The sequence below is a fragment of the Sinohyriopsis cumingii genome, chromosome 5 (genome assembly GCF_028554795.1).
Source record: "Sinohyriopsis cumingii isolate HCF-2022 chromosome 5, ASM2855479v2, whole genome shotgun sequence".
Classification (NCBI taxonomy): domain Eukaryota; kingdom Metazoa; phylum Mollusca; class Bivalvia; order Unionida; family Unionidae; genus Sinohyriopsis; species Sinohyriopsis cumingii.
In genome coordinates, this window is record NC_142965.1 from 61,388,935 (window position 1) to 61,412,347 (window position 23,413).

At 35.4% G+C, this 23,413-nt stretch overlaps 1 protein-coding gene across 2 annotated transcripts in view; it reads right to left on the reverse strand.

Annotated features, from left to right (window-relative positions):
• Window positions 1-4,818: 4,818 nt before the first annotated feature.
• Window positions 4,819-23,413, reverse strand: part of LOC149799288 (neuroligin-4, X-linked-like) — a 97,678-nt gene continuing 79,083 nt past the window's right edge. For both annotated transcript variants that reach the window (XM_089958587.1, XM_089958588.1), the window contains exons 4-6: window positions 20,119-20,914; window positions 14,106-14,230; window positions 4,819-7,255 (exon numbers count right to left, since the gene is read on the reverse strand). In XM_089958587.1, the coding sequence (XP_089814713.1) occupies window positions 6,303-7,255; window positions 14,106-14,230; window positions 20,119-20,914 (1,874 nt within the window). In that variant the 3' untranslated portion in view covers window positions 4,819-6,302. The remainder of the gene's footprint in view (window positions 7,256-14,105; window positions 14,231-20,118; window positions 20,915-23,413) is intronic.

The following is a 23,413-nucleotide window of genomic DNA, read 5'->3' on the forward strand; positions in this document are numbered from 1 at the left end:
CAGATACACTGATCTTTGAGTAGTTGTTTATAAGCTGTACATAAAATAACAGTTAGTCTGCCATTGTTTTTGTTAAATATGTTAAAGCTTGAAACAAGATGAGTGTGTCGTTATTTTACGTTTGCTTATAGGAGCATTTCTTACTGTTAAAATAAATGTTTACAGTGTTGGAGTTAGGGTCTTGCTAGAAATATTGCCATTTATCACTCATCATGCTGCTAACGATACTATAATTGACAAAATAACACACGAGAAAATCGGAAAAAAAGCGAAATATTTTTTATCTGTAGCATTTATTATCTCTGATTACATATGATACATGTAATAGTGTCTTTCATACTTGCGAACTAAGTTTCGAAGGCGAAAGTTTATGAATTTATGTGAAAATGCACTGACATACGGCCAAACATAACCGCACTTGTCCATTTACTTTGAGTACGTAAATGGAAAGTATTCGCTATAAAATTACACAGGGTTGAAATAAAGTCATAAAGTAAATTAAATGACTGGACAACATGACAGTTACAAACATACATTTTTTTATAAAAAAAATCAATTATCGGAGGCATTGTATGCCATCCAATAATATAAATCCCTACTATGTTATGTGTTTAGAAAACACATCAATGACCGGGCGCTGAATATCTAGGTTACTATCTATCTATTACTTTCATGATTTGCTTGTTTTCAATAGTTACCTTTCTATCGAAGTGTCATTTTCGTGCTCAAACAGCAGCTTTTCGGATAAGATATAAACATGTCAAATTGTTAACACTATCAAACTACATTTTGGAGATAATTAATTACTGCATCAGAACCTTTTGAGCAAGATGGTGTGAATATTAGAAAGGGTAATACTGAGTCGAAAGGTTCTAAAGATAAATTATATATAAATAATGATTTGCATTAGAAGAACAATAAGCGCGATCGCTTTTGAAGGGTGGTAAATGTGGGGGAAAGGGTCACTGTAGATATCTATATATCGATTTCCAATTTATCTTTTGATATAGATAATGTACATAACATGGTGTTAACTCTGTAGAGAGTGAGACATTAAATCGGCCATATAAAGGTTATACAATCGAAGTTGACTGAATAGTAGCTAGTTTTGTTCTATTAATCAATAGGTATTAGTTTTCTGTTCAGGATGCTGCTTCTTTGATGTACATGCACGAAACATCAGCAATTATTAATTTAGCAAAACAGCATGATCACAATAATATTTCTTTTTTTTAAAAAAATCCACCTTTCTCATTGAAGAAATACATTAAATTCTTTGGTTCCAGAAAATGTAAAACTTAATTAGAAACAAAACTGAAAAAACTAATCAAAAGCCTGGACATATAGACATTTACTAAGTATGGAATAAGGAATATTATAGTGCGGCACTATAGAGACAAAGGCAATTGAACTTTGCAAAAACGACCTTATGGTGACAAGTAAAAACGTTTTTCTACAAATGTCCACGACATTTTTCCCATGTCGGTAAAAAAATGTTTTAGATTAATGATAGAAATACGTGAATTTAACATTAGAATGGCACAATGGCAACAGGGACAACTGTAATATGACAAACACTTATACCTACTGACCAACACATATAGAGATTGACCAACACCTACAAATTCTGACCAGAACATACATGAACAGAACGTCCTACACATATCCTAATCAAGACATGTCTTATTTACAAGCGCCTACATCTAATAACAATTACGCACACTTACAAACCAATAAGGACTTACTAATCAAATCCCGCACCTGTTAACCAATACAGTGTTACTGACCAGCACCTACACATACAACCCAACAGAGTGATGCTAACCAGCACCCTTAAAGACCATCACCCGCCCAAGCCTACGAGCCAATAAAGTGTTACTGACCAGCTCCCGCTAGCCGACCTATACCTACCTACTAACCATCACCCACCTATACAAACAGATGTGTAATGGTAGCAATTAAAGTTAACGGCAATTAATGAGGATTAGCAACTGATTTGATAGAGACTCTCGCTCCAATTCCATCCTTTTACCAACCAAACAGAGGAAGGGAAGCTCTTAGACAGAATTCTGCTTAGTGGCTAAATGTATACCTCAGATTATATTGGTGGTCTCTTTAATTTACATGTAACTGATGTTCTAAGTAGCTATACACAAGGGAACGTGTTCAAAATAACACTGAAATGAACGTAGATAAAGTAACGTTGAAAATTACGAACCTGTCAGGTAGTATAGCAAAGATTTAACAAGAAACACGAAACGTTAGAATGATATGGCCAAGCCTAAAGGTAGTACTAAAATATAAAACTAATAAAAAAGTTTAGATGGGAATATGTCCTGAATATTATATTAAAATGCAGTCCTGACTTTTTTTTATAAATGCTACAATTAAAAACTGTCACGAAATTTAGTAGATGCCTTAAAACAAACCTAATCATTATATTTAAATGACAGAGAATTAAAGTAATTCTAAGACTTCCGAAATTAATACGGACTTAGCGAAATAAGAAGTAATCCGGAAATAATGCAGAATGTTACTTACACTAAAAGTAACTTCAAAATGCTTGAGCTAATACGAAATCTACTAAATGATAAAACAATTCCTGAATTTTTACAAACTTTCTCCCTTTAACTGTGGACTGTCTGGAAAATTTACAAAACATGGAGTCATTTTTTTCTGGTGCTCGTTGCAGTATAGGATGTGTGTCAGTGATTGATCCTTTCTTTAGAACGTCTGAGACAAGATCCAAGAATAAATGACAATACTAAACACGAGACTGGGTTCCCATTTAACAAAAAGCAACTTCACTTTTGATAACGTATATTTACCGATCTGTATGACTGGACTGTTTCATATGGAAGAAATATTGCGTGGTCTTTAGGTCCTATCAATAAATTGGCAAATATGAACAAAGAAGTGTTAACAGAAAACTTATACTTTTACCAGAGTTACAACGATTGCCCAAGTAAGACACTACGTGTGCGATGTTCATGCATTATCAATCAAAGATCATGTCATGTGACATAATAATGTATCTAAGATGCTGAAGTTGGAACTGATCTCACTTAGTTTTGATTAATGGAGTATTGCAAAAATTTGACTATAAAAATAATAATAATTCATGGACTTGTCTTTATATACTGTGACACTTAATCCATCTCATCTCTAAAGAGTTCCAAAAACAAACACAATAAAAGTGGGTATTGAGAACGCCTCTAACACCAAAATTGCGTTTTGTTAGGTCACATCGTTATGATTTATTGTTTGATGGAAGCAGCTATTGAAGACATGGATATACAGCTAGGCGAGAGATAATTGTGGATAATTTTACTCAGTATTTATATTAGTTGAAATATAGCGACACTAGCAACAGCGATACGAAGCAAGTAACTGTAGCCTCAAATATAAGAGTACAAGTCATTCCAACCCTTTGTTGCCCATGGAAATTCATCTTTTCCCTCAAAATAAAAGAACAATCGAACAATGAATATTTAATTTTTTTCCAGTCTACCTTGGGCAGTTCGCTAGATGTGTTCTCAACAACATGCTGTACTATTTAACAGCAAGCATACCTAAAATTATACAACAGGATCACAAAGCTCAGTAGAAAGTAATTTTAGCAGAAATCATTCATCCAACTCTCTTCTTGAATATAACTGAGAAACAAAGTAATTTCTTGCAGAATTACTCGACGAACAAGTGTAAAAAAAAAAACTTTGACAAGATGATTTTTGGCGTTTGCGATAGAAAATTAAAAAAATATCGCCTGCCAGTACCGATATATGAAATGAGAATTCAGGAAACTATATCTTTTCGAGTGTGGAGCTGCCAAGAGTTCGAAAGCTGAGACTCCTTCTGGCTTCAAAAGTAGGCGGAACCCTAATCGCACTTTCCTCCATATTTCTATCACTGGTCCAAGTTTGCATTGTCTTGCTTTGTCAGTGTAGTAGTAACTGAGTCATACTACGCACGTATTTATGTGTAGGATTCAATTAAGGCGTTCTATTAAGATTCAGTTTTTTTTGTGGGGAAATGTGGGCTTAAATTCACTAGCAAGACGCTGTCCGCATTTAAATCAGGCACACATTAGCTGAGATTCAAATAATTATGTACTAAAAAGTATAACATTTTTCTTTGCGAGTTATATGTCAAATGCTTCAAAGTAACTTGCATGCCTTTCAGATGTGCAGATGCGCGAATAAGTTTACGTAGATTCAGGAATATTATTGGTTTTCTCCGACAGGTGTTATATATGTGAAGGATAGAAATTACATTAATATTCACCAGCAATTGATTGAATTAAAGTTGGACTTCGATCGTTTGTATGCATAATGCATGATATTTAAATTCAACAAAAGTTGGTAATACCAATGGTGGTGGGGGCACGTTTAGATTAGACTGATTTTCTTTTGCAGACAAATCTCCGTACCCCACAGAGAAAATATTACCATTTTTGTTGCATGGGGAATAACGTATTCAAGTAATATTTCACTCTTTTCTGAACGACTGCGAGAGTAGATAAAAATAAGATTGAAGCATCATATATTTGGATTTCAAAACTTCTCCATATTGTATAATTGTGAATGAATTGGCGCATACATATATTGGTATAAGTTTAATATTTGTATATATGAAAGGTTCGATGTGAATACATGTACCAAAATGAAATGACATTTACATTTCAGTGTATAAATTAAACAGGTCTGGCGTCGGGGTAGCAACATATTGTTCCAGGAGAGTTCATACGGGTAAGGTGAAGTATATCTAGGTTACCGCTCTTTAACTTAACGCGAATCAAGAAAGACACAAAAACACATGTTGGTGATATTAATTTATTTTTTTCCAGCAAAATCGAAAAATAATTTCCTGAATCCTTATATTATCATGAACGAATAAACAATATCAAGGGAGTATATCATTTTGAAACGTAAGTAAAGTTAGAATTTTTGTAAGTTACTGATGAAACGTGTAGCATTTACTTAAAAGGGAAAGTGATGGCGACTATGAATATTGTATATTAGATGGATTAGCATGTAATAAAATTTATACCTTTTAGAAATAATGAGATCTTTGACGAAGACTCCTTAAATTTGTGGGATATTTCATCATATATTGTCAAACACGTGATAATGAATATAAAATAATATATGCACATTGATAGGGATAGAGGTAGTGAAATTTTAAAAAAAAATTGGAATGACGAAAGATTGATAATTTGTATCATGACTTAGTTCTGCCCAAGAAACATGTTTGTTTCACACTAAAAATGCAAACCATGAACCAGCCATTTACGACACAAAGCCTCAAATCGCCTTTCTGAACCAATAAAATCATCACGTTTTATTGAAGTTTGCACGTACTCGCTCTTGAGAAGGATCAAACTACAGGCTGTTTAGACCCTGATATGTCGTCTCATAAGACGCCGGTAGGCTATTCAGTTTAATAGGAGTAATCAATAGAACAAACAATACAGGCCTTGATCTGACTGTGCAATAAACGTTCGCTGATAAGTTTTGTATGTTATTTGCATTTTGGAACTGATTTGTAAGGGTTATGCACCGTAAAGTTTTGACAGCATACAAAACGGGCCTACTGCTAATTAGAGCTATATCATTCTAATAATTCTTATCAAACAGTCTCTGTCTTTCTATACGTCTGTGTGTCTGTCAATCTCTAATTTTTATATGAAAAATAGCAAATAAAACAGAGTAACCTAAATTGTAGTATGTTCTGTTGTCATTAATAGCTAATAAAGATAGAATTAAATCGATGCATGTCTTTTCAACATTATGCATCTATAATCATAAACCTTACATAGATATTGGTCGTTGCTTTTAATCAAGTCTTATCGCGAATGATTAAAGAGTTAGTATAACCAAATGAGGACAAAGAAAGAAATTTCACTTAAATGCAACAATTTTATAATGTAATGCCGTTACAATTTTCTCGTATCCATGTTCAAATTACATTGTACTATGTAATGGCTTACTATTTTATCTTATCCATGTTCAAACTCATTTGTATCATTTTGTTAAAGCTGACGGATGTAAATCGTATTTGAAGGCTTGTTACAGAATACAAGAAAAAAGAGCTTACACGTCATACACACTTTAAATACTCGACATTTCGCTGAACATAGCTAAGGGAAGTAAAGAGTCTAATATATCTGTTCATATTTTGTTTAAAACCATGGTGAAACATTGAACTCATATCCACTTTACAAGAGGTGATTCAACACATTGTCATTTTCATATTTTACGAGTATAATTCATGTCAAATTTCAAACAATAAATGAATAAGAACTATACGATGGTGATTGTATTGTTTAATATGACGTGCGTTGTCTTTGGCATAGACTTTCCTTGATCAGACTTTGACAGCTTATCGTCCCCTGGAGGACGATTCAAGTTATCACATCCAGATTGTGCAGTAACCGGCCTCTGGCATTGTAAAGCGGACACATTTAGGATTGGATAATTTGTGTGCGTAGGTGATGAGGATGTAGTGGAGAGAGGGCTATACATACATAATGCTTGAGTTGAAGACTGGGATTTGGTGACAGTCTTAAGACCTGAAGGAGTTGGGGTTAATTTGTGGTTACTAGTGTTTGCAATTTTCTGCTTACCCTCGTGTAATTCGGGTAACTGCATGAATGAATCCATTTCCTGTGCATCGGAATCTTTGCATGCCTCTCTCTCGATTTTACGTTGTACACCCTTATCGCCACCATCTTCAAAGCAACTATCTCTTCTTTGTTTGCGTATGCGTTCGCGTTGGTAATACACACCGGCAAATATCAAAATGTTCAGAAATAGCAAAGAACATCCGACTGCAACGATTATGCTTAAGGGGACCGACGATGTAGTGATTATGTCTTTTCTTTCATGTGCTATAGACGAATCCCTGTCCAGATCTAGCCTTGGTGTGGTGGTGGGCTTCTGAATATTTGACGGAACAATCGAAACCTCATCCTGAAGTTGTTTTTCTTTAAATGTTTCATCGCTGGTAATAACGTCTGGTTTATCACCCAAAGGTTGCTTGAACGATTGAATAGGCGGAGTTGAGTGTATTATCTCGTAAAAGCTATTTATCAAACGATGGCTGGAATCAAAAGTTGAAAAATTGCTTGCATAGTCGAGTTCATCTCCATCTAGCAGCTTACGCTTCTCGACAGGAGAATTGATTTTTGGAAGAAGCTTAAGCCAAAGTGCCATTTCTCTCCCCCTGTAATAATCATGAATACTGGGTCCTTTGCCTGTAAATGAAAGCAGAAAAACAATAAATATTTTCGATCAAAATCACAAGCAATGAAAATGAATGTTTCTAACCATAACCTGCAAGTTGATTCCATTATTTGACCAGCCCTGTCGCATTATTATCACTTAATGGTGGCTACTGATACCAGTCTACTCTTTAATTTTCCTTAAGAATTCAGAATACTGGAGAAGTGTACAAAATGAGATTGAGGAAAATTTCTACCGTATGAAAATAATAGTTGTATATGCAGCTTGGGAGACAATGGGCGATTTAAAGTAATCCATAGGGTACATGGAGATGCCAGGTAATGGAGAAATTTTATGTTAAGATCTAGCTTAACATGGAAATGGTTTAATAATAGGAACAAAAGTGTTTATGGGGGACAGAGATTCATAGGGGCAAGTGAAATTGTAATGTCAACATTTTTAAGGCCGAAAGTGTATAGGGACAAGAGAAAATATAATGATACTATATGCAGAAAATATAAGAGTCGACAGTTTGTAGGGACAACGGAAATGTCATTTTCAAAATATTCAGGTTAAAGGGTCTGGAGTTTATAAGGACAGGGAAAATATATTACTAAAATAGTTATGTGGCATCATCTCCCATTATTCTGACACCAGGCCGACCAGTCTTTACACTAATCTCTTAATATTGAGTGCCTAGCAAAGCAGCTGTTAGTGCCATTTTTATAAGTTTTTGTTTACCTCATCTATAACAATGAAATAATTTGAAAGAAATGAATGAACGCGCACAAATTTACTATTCAGCACTCACTTTCTGATTATTATCAAACAAACACCTACTGTCCGACACACGCTTTTGAGTACTGTCCACACCCAAGTTTTTATTATTATCTAACAACACTTTTCCGAAAGTATCCAACACCCCATACACAATTGCCAAAACGATGCGTGCAGTGTCAAAAACCCATACTTACCAGAGGACAATAAGGGAATGATGTAAAAGAGGTTGCGGAAATGACACAAATATACTATCAAACAACAACGTTGTTTTGATTAATGTCCAACAACAACTTTTTAAACGCTATCGAACACACATATTATATTCAAGAATCGTTTTTTAAGCATTATCCAGCACCCTATTTTCATATAATGCTGCAAACACAATAGTTGATTGCTGTCCAACACCACTTTATGATTACTCTCTATTGTGGTAGTGATCAAGACCCCCTTCAATTACTAAATTCCGAAAATGTTAGGAATGCTTTATACACATTATACTAATAAACACGTACGCCTTATGTAATGAGATGAACCATACACACACTATTATATGAAAGCAAGGGAGAATGGACAATCTGGAGAACGCACCTCTATATATGATAATAACATGCAATTAAAGAAGCACATCCGTACAATTCGGTAAGCGGACATGAAAAGTGTAAAAGAGTATGTCAGTACAAATCTTTTGTAACAAAATCAATATGTTTAATATTAAAAATCAGCTTCTCTTTTTCGAACCGGAATAGAGTCTGAAACATGAACATATTTACAGGTTGTAAATTCCAACTTGATTTCCAGTGATCTTTGGCCATCGATGCGCACTACTAAATCTCGCATTGTTTAATTGCGCCGATACAGCATTTCTTCCCATAGGTCAATGATGTCTTACATTTCAGGAAATGCGTAAGATTGAAAAATGTCCACTCCATTATTGTTGGGAAAGTATACGGTTGCAAAATGGGTTCCTGGTAGTGACGACTTATGCTTGAACCTCTAAAGAATTTTGATAGAATGTATATCTTGATCACACACCTCATAATCCAAAGCAGTTGTGTATGAACTATGAGTCTGCAGGTAATGAATTTACAGGTATTCGTTTGCTTTTGCATTTCTCTACATAAATCATGACTTCACACACATTACATTTCCCTGAAAAAGTTATGTCATGAATATGAATGAACAATGGGTAGTCTCTGTACTATGTTACAAGAGAACTTCGATGCCTTTGGTCTCAAGAGAAGTCAACAGAGGAAATGGCCGGTCTCTCAAGTCTTTTTACCTCATTACTATAAATCGTCTCTTCTGAAATGAGAATCCATGCATTTCCCAGATACCCTTCCACTTTTATTCTCAGCTCATCATTAAACATTTGTTGTGTTGCTTCTTCCTAGGCTCATCGATTAAAATGTGATTTGTTTTCAGTCACGCGAGTAATAAAATAGGAGACAAAACGTTGTTCTTATTCTGGACAATGGCAAATAAGCAAGCATTTTGGTAAATGTCTTAGAAAACATTATATTCTATTCTCTTAGGTCCAATTCCAAACGCAATGGCGAAGATTTACACTTCAATTCGTCGATATGTATACATGGCTTTCGTTCTGCTTAGATTTGGATGTTGTTTATCATTTTATGTAATAATTATGCACGGATCACGTAGAGTGTGATTCATTCTATGCTCGATGCTAGTCATTAGCATTAGCCATCAAACAAAATATGATACTACGTCGATTCAGTCACTGGAGTACATCCGCTCCGTGCATTGCAACAAAATGTCCAAATGCAAACGATCAATTCGTTCTAAACTGCCCCCTTGATTGATTTGCCTTCGGCAGTTGTTTAATCAAGCATTCTGAAGATCGCCTCTGTGTCGCAAAAGACAACTAATGTGTAGGGTTTCCATATCACGGAAAACTCCCGATGTGTGTTCTTGACTTCTATTCCTTTCGTCAGGAGATGTTCCAGATAGGTGAGCAGCAGCATGGATACATAGCCATACCGAGCTTTTGTTTGAGTCGCCATCGGTTTTAATATAGGTGCAACCCCATGAAAGCTGATTTTAACATATCTCCCAATCCATGCCAGTGTTGTCCACCAACTCTTTTGTTACGATTCACTGGATAATTTGGCAAAATAGACGATCTGATTTTTAAGGACACGCTCTACACACTACAACAGCAGGAAATATGTGGTAGTTCTTGTAGAGAGATAGCCTATATATTTAACGGGCATTATAGTCACTTCCAATTCTGTTATGATTTATTTTACATCGAAGACCACAATCCAAACACTCAAACTATTTGACATCCTCTTCAACGAACTTTCACTTCTTAAGATCGACCTTTTCCCAGTTTATGTGTTTTTAAAATATTTCAATTTTAACATGCTGTCTTCTTTCTTAGTAACTCGTTAGATGTCATTTTAATACTTCTCCATTCGTAGCTTCCAATCCTCCAGTTTATAGTTTTGTTTTAACAACGCAAACCAGATATCCATATTTATTTGTTTCCCTCAATGATGCCTCAGACATTCAAAACAAGTATACACAAAAGATACCCACAAACATAATAATACACACTTGGCAAAAGACTCAGTACTTGGTATATACGTCAAGAAAATGAACAGTGAGCTATCGAATGTCCACAATGGAAAGAAATAAAAGTAAAACCAGGAGAAAAGCTAGACTCAAGTAAAAAAGTATATTTTATCATTGTCAGGAAAGAGGACATTACTTCAAAGAATAGATACGAGGATAATGAGGTTTCCCCAGAATCAGACGAAGAACAAACCATTCACGTCAACAAATGCATGGACTCGAGATATTTACAAGAAAGTGAAAATTGTAAACCCATGTCAGCGACGAAATTCAAAAAGGAAAGAGTCGGACAGTGAGAGAAATAAAGAAACAAAAAAAAGAAGTTAAAAATGGAATTTTGTGATGTGCTATTCAATTTTATTCTGATTCTTTTCCCTTGAGAATATACTAAAAATGCGACAGTGACTATTATTTTATGTTATACAATGGATAAGATTATTCATCAGGCACAACATCGAACTATGGGAAAGGACTGAAGTTCAACATGAATTGGAAATCATTCAGGAGTATCTATTTTCTAAGAGAAATCGGTGGCACTTTAAAGAATCGTTGGGAAGTGATATCATTAGCTTGAATTGTCTCAACCGCTTTTAACGACCAAGTACTACTCCTCCTGATATTGCTGCTGATATTGCTGATTTGGTAGTCGCTGTAGGAACAGCAATCTTGCTGTTGCTGACAGCCCAGAGGCGGTAAAATTGGATGTAGTGAGGGAAGGTCTCGAAATCGTAGCACATGAAGGTCGCTTTCTCTTGGGTTTAGCAAAAGAAGTTGATACAATTGTCTCAGACTTTGTAGCTCGGCCAAAATGAATTTTATCAAAAACAGCCATAACCATTCTTTTCGCTCTGTTCATTCTATACTTCACGACTATATGTTTCATCTTTCCTTCTCCTTCTCCTTTCATATTTCCTCTTGTTGTTGTGGTTGAATAAATACATCTTCTGCATAGTTGTGTCCATTCTGTCTATATCTGAGGAGGTGATGGTAATACAAACGTCGCAGGCACACATTCTCGTTACGGAGATATTAAATCAGCAAAAGCTAAATTGAAGTTATTCTTATCTGGAAGAATAATACTATTTGCAGCTGCATTAATAATCGCAATAATGGTATTATGACTACGAATATACAATGCATACGTAACAGGCGCTTCCAAATGTATTGTCATTGTTTCTGCCGTAAGTATGTTACTCAAACTGTTGCACAATGGTAAACAGTAGGAACGCTGGTACGCCTATCTGTTGAAAGTGATGCCGTGCATTAAGTCTCTTCTCATTGGAAGAAAGACTCAGAGATTCAGAAGTTTGTAACGTGCAGTGATTGGTGAAATATATCAATCCGTTTCAATGTACTCCTATACTGTATTTACAAGTGCATTCTCATATGCTGAGACCTGGTCGCAAAACAACTGAAACAATATGTGGACAAGCGTAAAGTCAACAACCATCGTATCGAGCATGCTCTACAACCAGGAATACGCAAAGTACTTGAAGGCATCGTGGGCTATTAAAAGAATCACAGACATGAAGACATGGAAAACGTGAATTTACGTGGAGAGGCAATGGTGTCTAAAACGGATCAAACTATACGCATCCACCGTGCAATGAAGTTTGAGAAGAAGAAAAGTGATGTGATGTCACTTGTGTTAAACACGTTTAGTTACAAATCACCAACTGCCCTTCTCAAGGCCACCCAAATATTTCGAAAAGAAAGACACTAGTTATATTTGCCAAAAGAAAAAAATGTGATTAACGTTTTGAAAGACACTAATATAATTCCTTTTACAATAAGACGATATTCTTCCTTATCTGACATGGGAAATACAACAAATAATTATTGCAGTCTTTTCAACTTATCAAACAAACATATTACAAATGCAAGCCAATTCCAACTTGAATTAGTTTTGCATGTTGTATTTGTTTTCAATCAGAACTATAATTAAAATATGAACAGATTTTGAATCATCTAAATGCAACAAGCGTCGGGGCTCTGAAACTGCACATATTAAGGAAAGTACCTATTGTGGTAGCGAAAATGCAAAATAATTGTCTTCTCTACGATGCAACGCTGACTGCATATCAACTGATGTAATTTATTTGATAACCTGTTAAAAAAAATCCACCACTTAACATGCCATAAGTTGGGCAAACACTTGAACAAGTTTCTAAGAGAGTAAATAATCATCGCTTTCGTATAAAAGTGCATGGATCCCATTTTCTCCTCTTATGTTTCTATACATTGAAGTATAAATATTCATTCTTTACGTGATCTTTCTTTCATGCCAATTAATAGTGTTGATCAAGAGGTAAAAAGACTGATATAAATAATTTCTTAATTTATCGGTTACATATATTTCATCTCCATGGCCTTAATACCAAGGCATTACATAAAATTGAATAAAATTGAAATAAAAGTATTAATCTTTTGTAAACATATATCTTACTGTTTGATTATGATTATTATGATTTCACTTGCACACTTGCTTCTACAAGCTAGATGGAACGCTTACAACAATATTATATTTTCGGTATGAAGACTAATGTATTTAGAATGGATTTTTCACGTATAGAAAGATTAAAGGAGAATCATACGAGTCCATATACGGCATGTCGTTAAATGTTTTGTTTTCTTTCGATTTTGCTATTCATGTAACAACATACGAGAATGAATGTTATAAACCTGATCAAGAATTTGGAGAAATAAACAATAGCTCAATACCAGACGTAGAATCATTCATTTCACCCATTTAAGTAAGAGACTCGTTTGTACTGCATATACTCGTATGTACTACATATATTCGCATGTACTGCATATACTCGTATGTACTGCATGTACTCATATGTACTGCATATACTCGTATGTACTACATATATTCGCATGTACTGCATATACTCGTATGTACTGCATATGCTCATATGTACTGCATATACTCGCATGTACTGCATATACTCGTATGTACTACATATATTCGTATGTACTGCATATACTCGTATGTACTACATATACTCGTATGTACTGCATATACTCTTTTGTACTGCACATACTCGCATGTTTTGCATATACTCGCATGCACTGCATATACTCGTATGTACTGCTTTTACTCGTATATACTGCATATACTCGTATGTACTGCATATACTCGTATATTTTGCATACACTCGCAAGTCATGCATATGCACTGCATATACTCTGATACTCTGCATATACTCTTATGTTCTGTAGATATTCCCATGTACTGCATATACCCGTATATTCTGCATACACTGGTTTTCTTTTAATTCGTAATAAAATGGCACTTTTTATTTGGTAGGTTTTTACGCTTTTCAAAGGAAATGCCGGTAGGAAATCATATGTCTCATAGTAATGGGCACTGGCAGTCTTGTTTTTCAGTAAAATTTTACTTACGTTTATTGTCATGGAAATATTAACCTTGTATGCCATAGCTTCTGTACCCATCGCTTATGAAATTAAAGAACAAGAATATCTTCAAATTGCTTAAACTACCTATATCATCTCCAACCTTCATGTAGGTCTGGTTTTCTGTGCTATACTTCGGCCATAAGACCCCGTTGTATCGGTTCCGTCCTGTGAATATTTCTGTTTTATCCTCTTCAGGTAAGTTGGGATCACTGAAAAGAAAGCCAGGCACATATAAGGTTTTAAAGTGCAAGATTATGAGATTACATCATTTCACAACGCCAGGAATTAGAAATATGTTTTCACTCCTTTTATAAGGCATACGTTAGCATTTCATAACCATAACTGACATGAATATTATATGACGTATAAATGTTAATAAGAACAATTATATTATTTTAAGTCGAGTGTGTTCAAATTTTTGTCATTGTTGCACCAACAATAATTCAAAATTTCTTTGGGGGAATCAGTTTGTTTTTTCTTCAAAAATGTTCCGAAAACGGCATAGATACTTTAATTTATGTCTTTCCTTGAGCATTTGTGGATTCAGATTTCGCACAAGTTTCAATATTAAGCAAAATATGTAAATAATATGCCGCATATTATAGGTGGTGATTAGATTACATACTCTCATTGAACACTCAATCTAGAAAATTCAACTATGTGCCCAGGTCGGAAACGTTGTGGTTTATTTATGGATTTTCAGTTATCCTTCAAACACTTAGAAATTCACGCCATAAAGATTGGAGGGGGGTCTCTGGCTGATCTATGTGAGTACATAACGTGTTAATGGTTGAAATATACAAGTTATCAGCATGCCCTATGCCATGCACAACAATTGTACTTTTACAATATATTATACAATTATACCACGCTGGGACAGGTATAGTTTTCGTGTGTTTATGAGGATCGTGAACCCCCAGTTTTAAGTGGATTGATCTAACTTTAAATTTCCGGATGTGCCAAAATATAATTGGCTGCTTATAAAGGTGAAACGAATGAAGTGCAAATGAAAATATCTTGCAAGACGTAGTTGGCATTATCGTACACACGTAGAGTTAAGAAAGACGTAAGAATAGGCGGAATATATCATATTATTTCCCTTACAGTGTTGGAATAATTTCGCTAAATAATTATAGTGGCATACCGTAATGTATAATAAGGCATTACCCTATGGTATCTGCGATGGCTCAACGGTTAGAGCGCCGGACTCGATACTGAAAGGAGGTAGGTTTGAATCCTACCACCGGACCAGTCTTGGTCAGTTATCGTGGTGTCTCCTTGATCAAAGTACTGAACCAAACCAAACCACACCTTGACACATCCGGTAATAAAATACGGACTGGTCCACTTAAAGTTAGGACTTCTGGGTTAATATACTACAGTCGTCTCCACTTAAATGCATATCGCTTAATTGCATAGATCGCATAAGTGCATAGCGGAAGTACGGTCCCATTTTCCTTCATTAATATTCAGATTAATCAATATCGGATAAATGCATATCGGTTAAATGCATAAATCGTTTAATAACATGCAATTTGCTGGTCTCAACCATTGACTTTATACGTATCTGACGCTGCTTAATTGCATAAATATGGTTCAGACATCTAAAGTTGATGTCAAGGCTGTATACGTGCAGAATGCTATCCCAAGTATCGTAGAAAATGGCAGACTGGTGCCCCGGCCATCCCCTGCGATCATCAGCTAAGGCGTTATTAATGCCGGTGCACTTGCTCTAGAGCTAGAAATTATTGCTAGCTGCAGTGGTTTGATGACCACCGGATGAGTCCACATCATTGATTCAACCGATGGATCAAGGCATCATTACTAACTTCAAGAAGCAATACGGATCTCTAGTGTTCCGTCAAGTTGTTAGCATCATCGACAATGGAAGTGATGGGCGTGCTGCAGAATTGTCGAAAAACTGAGTTTACTGGATGCCTTGCATCTACAGAGAGAGGCGTGGAATCGAATTTCAGGAGCTACCATTGCCAACTGTTATCGACGTGCAAATTTTGTCAAAAACACCGCGTCAACGGAAGACGTTACCGATAACGACAACACTGAGGTTAACATCCCACCCACTATGACACTGGATGATTTAAATCGCTATGTGGTTATGGATGAATACCTTCATACTGATGAAGAAGAAACAGATGCCGATATCTGTTCAAACATCCAGCGAGAGAAAAAAGATTCAGATCCAGAGTTTGTGGAAGAGTCTACCAACGATTTGTCTGTCCCGTCACCAAACTTTGCTACTGCCATTAAAACTCTGGAGACTATTAAAGCACTTCGGAAGCATATGGGTGCGAATCATATGACGGATTTTATAACTTGCAGAATATTGTCCAGCAGATTGGCCACCCCAACTGTGTTCAAAAATCAATTACGGACTTTTCTACCAACGACTTTAATGTCTTTCTTTTTCTTTAAAATTATTACTTTACAGGGAACTAATCTTAGTACACGTTTTTGCTACCAAAGAGCGATACACACTGTCAATAATAATTTCGACAATTTCGACAATAATAGTTTGTAGTGTTTATCTGAATTTACATGTATTGTGGAATTAAATGTATACGTAGATGTTTAATACACTGAAACACATTTATATAGCATATGAGCTTTGTTTCTATGATTTTCCATTTTACAAGTACATGCACATTGTAAATACACATGAATTCCACTTAAATGCATACTCCGTTAATATATATAGCTTGGGTCCGATCCCGATGCTATGTATATAAGCGGAGTTGACAGTATACACTAAATAAAACTAACATTGAACAAATCATAGAAAATATATTTTAACAAATCACAAAACTAATGAGTGGCATTTATTGCAGTCTTTAAATTTTGTTTAACACATTGGATCATTTTGCTTGTTTTTTCGCATTAACAATCATTGATGGCATATTCTTGTTGACATGAACGTCTCTGTATTCGCGATTGCCTACACTAATATAGCGATAGACGTGTACAATACTGTTAAATCTTGAGGGTTGTGTCTAAATGTATTTTCCAACCTGTTTTAAAACTTCATCTTTAAGCTGAGCATAGTGCCGTAGAACACTAGACCAGACTTGGCAACATAATTGGGCTTTATGTAGAACAGGGTCATAATGTTTGTTTAAAATTGACTTTCAGATGAAACACAGATTTATGTCAATGTGTGCCTTATAATTGTGGACTTAACGAGAATACGAAAATATCAATGAGATGGTTTCTGGGTACATGACAGACATTGATCTTTAGAGGGCGTAATTGATTATTATTATACATACTGAGAAAGGTGAACGTTTATTTTATCATAGCACAAATACACAAATATTATTTTCTGCATCAACAACGCATCGAATTTGGATTCCCTCCAAAGTTTAAACTATGTGACTGGTTAATTTAAATATTGGAATTTTGTATTCAAGTTATTTCGTAATAACGTTGCACGAGTGAGAGCGAATGATCACAAAGGAGTATGTCTGTATGCACCTATATCGATGCAGGTGTTTAACAATGTTGGCTCACGAACAGGAAAGAGACATCGGCGCAGAGTTCTCAGGTGGTGGGGCTCCATCGTGAGAGAATCAGTATTTATTCGAGTGGAGCATCCACCACCACCACTTTCCACAACCCTTATCCCTTTTCATGAGGAACAATGTCTGCAAAGCTATGGTTTCCCAAGTGAGACATCTGCTAGATCAAATGTTCCCGCCATTATCTGAGATGTCTCCAGATAATAAAATGACCCCTTCCCCATAAATCCATTGTACAAAATACTAGTCCCTACCATACATAGTTCACATTAAGATATTCAGTCAATCAACGCCTTTAAATTTAACTAGGAATTATTTCACTCATGCCCAATTATCCGGCTCTGACCTGAGCTCAACTAGGAAATTAAAACATGACATAATTAAATCGCATGAACACTGCGCTATGTGAAGTTCGCGCCTAGAAACTAGCTAATTATTCAGGCTGATAAATATTTCCCGAACACTACCTTCCCATAATCAAACAAGTCACTAAAATCTAATAAATATATAAACAACTGGCGCAGTTATCACAAAACCTTAACGTACAGGCCGAAGCACCTCACACCAGAAGAAATGGACGAAGAGTACATTTTCATTGCCTTCTCAGGACATTATGTTTATTTTCCCCGGGGCAAAAACTTTACTAGAGTCTTTTTTATCCTAGGAAACGGTTGCCTTTGGATTGTTTTTCTCCAGTTGCCATATAATTAAATGTAACTAAATTATGCCTGGTCGGAAAGATGTGGACTTTTCAACTTCACAGAGATTAGACCCAGCTCTACACTCTTCATTACATCACAAACATACATGAATTACCTTTCCCTGTCGTTCAATGATGACAACGTATTGAAACACTTTAATGGAAAACCGAGGGTAGGCATGGGACGGAGATAATTGACACTGTAGTATACTATCCCCACTTCCCGAGGTAGAACGTCTACTCCATGTAAGAAATAATAGAATGACTTTTACCTGAAGAACACATTACTCTATTGTAGTTTTTCACCCGGGTAAAAGTTTAAGCAATATATTTGTTGCTCTTAATTGGCTTGATACTACAAATCTTGTTAATGGTTAAAGAACTATGTGAACAATGAAGAAAGTAAGCGATCGAAATAGTCGGATAATACGTATATCGGAGATGACTGATTTCTTAAATTTTCTGTAATCAATATGGACACTACGAAGCTCCTGAATGGATTTGAAAGTTAATATTCCATTTTCGTACCTTCATTCGTACCCGACACTGTGATCATTACCAAAGTTCTCTGAAAAGAAAGTTGCTACTTTTCAGTTTTTCAAAGGGGGAATAGACTGGTGAAATCCTATAAAGGAACATCTTTCTAACCTTAATCGTTCTGAATATTCGAGTCCAGGGTTTGTCAGTTTAAACAAGTTGTGTAGATGCATGCCAGTAAGAAAGACCCAAGAAAGCATTGCCCTCGGCCAATGAGGAGTATCACTTCGGTTGATTGGCGTAAACATTACCTAAGAAAATGAACTCTTTCAGCCAAAGATTTCTGAACAAATTGATTATTCTTTGCAAATTAATGAACTACATTTTTCACAGCAACGCATATAATATTTCCTCTATCTTTATTATGACAGTCCCACCCGGAATTGAATTAAAATGAAGGAAGTATTCATTACTTATCAAAAACGTCTGTCGATGAAACAAATATAGAGTGAAGATAAGGCACGCTTGCCTAACTAACTTCCAATCCTCTGGAATTCAAGAAATCCAAGAATATTTTTCAGAAGGCGCCAAAAGGTGTTTCGGGTGGGATTTCAGTATATAAAATACCATCACTATCTTTACAATATTTAATCATTCCTAAACAAGCCATTGTCTGAAGAACAATAATCAACGTGAAATTAATCCTTAATGAATTATTTTATCATCTGATGGAATGTAATATATAAATGAAAAAAAAATCAATTGTTTTCTTAATTAACAAATAATGTTATTTAATTGATATTGTTGTAAATTTTGTATAAAAAGGCGATGCTTTACAAAAGTTTAAAAAAACCTAAGGTGATGGTTTACAAAGGTTAAAAAAAAAAACTTTATGACACAGTATATTCATAAAATATTCATACAAAAAGATATAAATGATAGAATCATGTATAAATTGGAACGACGTTTGAAATATTAATAATATTATCTTGAATTGAACGGGAAATGAGCTTTGACTGAGTACGCGTTATTTTATGTTTCAATCCTAAACAAAATTGAAGTGATTTTTATGTGAATGCAAAAATGTTTTCTCCGCTGCTTTTGAGATGTAACAGTTTGACGTGACACAGCCAATGACATTTATTCACTAGTTACAATGTGTATCAAATTCGTTCTTAACTTTAAGGTCAAGCTGAATGATGTTTGATCTGATGAACTTCACAAAATAAAGTTACATCCATAAACAAAAGTACGAATGGCTGTATTGATTTCATAACAGATTTTCACGTGTATGCAGTATGTATAAGTTACCTAGTATTACGAACCTCGTGTTTGGGGATGAAACAAGGAGCCAATGCAAAGATTAGGAGAACTTACCACAACGTACCCTGTTTTTGCAAAGTTCGTCCAGAACCGCATCAGATTTTCACTCAAACTTTTTTCAGCATTACTATATTCAAAAGGAAATGGCGAAATCCCATCAACCAATGGCGCCCCAAAAATATAAGGCAACTCGTCACCATGAGCCCCCTTGACCCATTTGGGATAATTTTCAGAGGCCGTTGAATGGGAAAAAACATAAAGATATGTGTCATTGTGTTTGGAATGTTCATTCGCCATATCTATCAATGGAGCCACATATAGCCCATCGCTCAGTAGATCAATGACGTCATTCATTCTCGTCATATCGTCTTGGACTTTATCCCACGCTGAGTATTCGTGATCAAGAATCTCAAAAATCTTTTGTCTCTGATAACGAAAATTATTTTGTACAAATGTTCTGTATATCTGGGTTTTTCTGTCTTTACTAATTCCAACATGTACTTCCTCTTCCTTCAGATATGAATAAGCCTCATCCTGTGTTATACCAAAAATAACGGGCGTTTTGGCGAAACGCGTCTTTTTGTCTTTCATTAATTCACGTATAGACATGCTTGAAAATCCTTGGAGGTTCAGCGTGGGAGCAAAGCAGGAATAGTACTTCGGGGCCAAGGGAACATGCTCACCAAGTTCTTCAACAGACTTGCTCCTCAAGCATTTAAGTAATTGTTCCGAGTTGTCGAGACTTCCAGTGCAGCTGACATTAATGGCCAACTTGCGGGCGCACATGGCTGGATTCACAGAAATTGCCCATGAACTAAGAGCAGATCCGCTCTGAAGTATAACCCTTTGGAAGTAAGTCTCTGAAAAACAAAACAGAATTTCAATATCCAATTCATAGTGTTATAGGCTGAATTTCATTTTTGTAATACCAAACAATGAAGAAGGAAAGAAACCAAAAAGTAAAAGAATGAGAAGGGAATAAATTTTAACAAAAGGGATTTCGTGAAATATAACAGCTCAAACCCTGGTCTGTCAGTTGTTTTATTATTTACACTATAATATGTATTCATTAATTGTATTATTTACTTATAAATTTAAATGACAGATTTATCTAATCGGATCTCAAAAATACACGCTTTGTCCTTTTGTTAGTCCTTTATAATATCGTCTGGATTCTATGAAATGACTAATTGCTCGTGAACAGGTTGCATAACCGACTGGTTGGACTAGGAAGGGTTGATGCCTCGTGTTACACATGAGCCGTTATTGGTTAAATGGGTTGAACTTAGCTACTCACATACCTCAAACAATTTACGAGAATACAATGTCATGTTAGATTATCGTTGTACACGGAGATGTGGCCCAATTAGCCTCCGTTCAAAACGAATAGACAATGATAGGTAATCAAACATTTGTGGAGGTATATCTGTCAGTAACTGTAACAGACTTGTAACTAGGCCAAAACATATCATATCCCGATTAGTGGCGAAGCTTTTTCGGCGTTATAGTGAATTTGACAGCTCTGTGCTAATAACGTTACACTTCAAGAGTAAGAAGAACTTGAAGTGAAGCAGAACACTAATCCAAAATCAATGCAGAAATATCCCTTGTCAGCTCGAGAAGATTTAGAAAAGCATAGTAATTGACACAAAGTATAAATACGGAAGCACCAACGGCGACCTGTTTTATACCGTCGTGTTTACAGCATACTTGTACATTGAAAATCGATATCTGACCCCCAAAACTACCCATCAACCTCCCCCAGCCCGCCTTGCTTATGGCTACAGAAAACTGAAAGTTTACAATAATGTTATTTATCTCCTTAAATCTATCACCTTACTAAGATATATTCTGTTTAAGAACTCACAATGTATCGAACCTCAAAACCTCTATAATATATGACAATAATTACAGGTGCTTAACTGTCATATTTCTAGGGAGACTGTCTATTGAGGAAATATGTACCCAAAAACAGCATATTTTGTTTCGCTAGAAGTAATGACGGAATAATTCAACTAAATATAAAACATGACTGTTTATTTTAAGCTTTAGCAATTGTTTCCTAGTCCTATATTCATCCAGTTGCTGGTTAATGTAAACAATCTATACCTATAATCGATACCCTCCTCTAGACTTGTAGTGATCGATATCAAAAAGGGCAACTCTTCAGGCACGAATATTACAAAATGGGTTCACGATCAGAACTAATTAAAGAAAATGGTTGTAGCAATGAGATTAAACACATACTGAATAAAATTAGGAAACAAACCGAAATTTGGAAATACTCGAGAATGGACATAACCGAGAGGAGTCCAAGTGGCAAAGACTTAGATACACCATCAAATATATTATACAAATAGAACATATGAATTACGACATACCATGTTATTAGGCCTAGAAAAGGACATTATGAACTATGTATATGAGAGGAAAGAAAGTACTTCGTATGCATTAAAGGTAAGTTTACAAACATAAAGAAAAAAGTAGGGCTGGTAACCCTAAATATAAAATAAATGTACAAACAGACAAGATTATAAGTCGAATTTAAAATAATGAACAGACGATGACGTATATTGTCCCGTTTGCTCAGGCCAGTTCCTAAGTCTTGTATAAACTAAAGTATTAATACAAGCCATGGTTGTTGTTTAAACATGCCGCAGGACAGAGTCAATCTCGTAGGCGAGGCTACTGTGAAGAGGGAAGATCAGACACTTGTATCGGCACAGGCTTTAGATCGAGCGACTTCCTACCTATGTGTTACAAAGATCAGAGGAACCCATGAGGACCGCGGAGGGTTCTAAATTCGTCCCCACGTGAACAGACAGCGAGAAGGACATTGTTCACTAAGTTTGATTTGATCGAATCAAAGCGACATCCAATCGGAATTGAGACTGAGAGTGTGATAACAGTTTCGATCCAAATTATAAATTTTAACAATGCAAGCAAAAATTTAGTTCTCCTGGGAAGATTGCTGAGCAAATAGGATTACTCCGAGAAAGCCACTCGTATTTTGGCGGGAAAACTTAGAAACCTATTCTAAGGAAAGAAAAAGCTTCGTATAGGTCAGTAAGTTATTTGCTAGAATTTGCAGAATATTACGGCATTGTAATTTTATTTATGTGTTGTATGTAGACTTAATTACTAGGATCGTTTAGTACGTAGAATTACCTTTGTAGTGTTTAGTTCACACGCGTATTTGAGAAAATAGTTCGAGAAATATGTATATAATTATGTAAATTGTTGGCTTGTGGTCATAATTAATTTGTGATTCGCTATTATGTTACTTAGTAGTAAACTAATGCATTTATTCATGTGATATGTTAGAATTAACACATGATTGAATTGTGAATTCGGAAAAT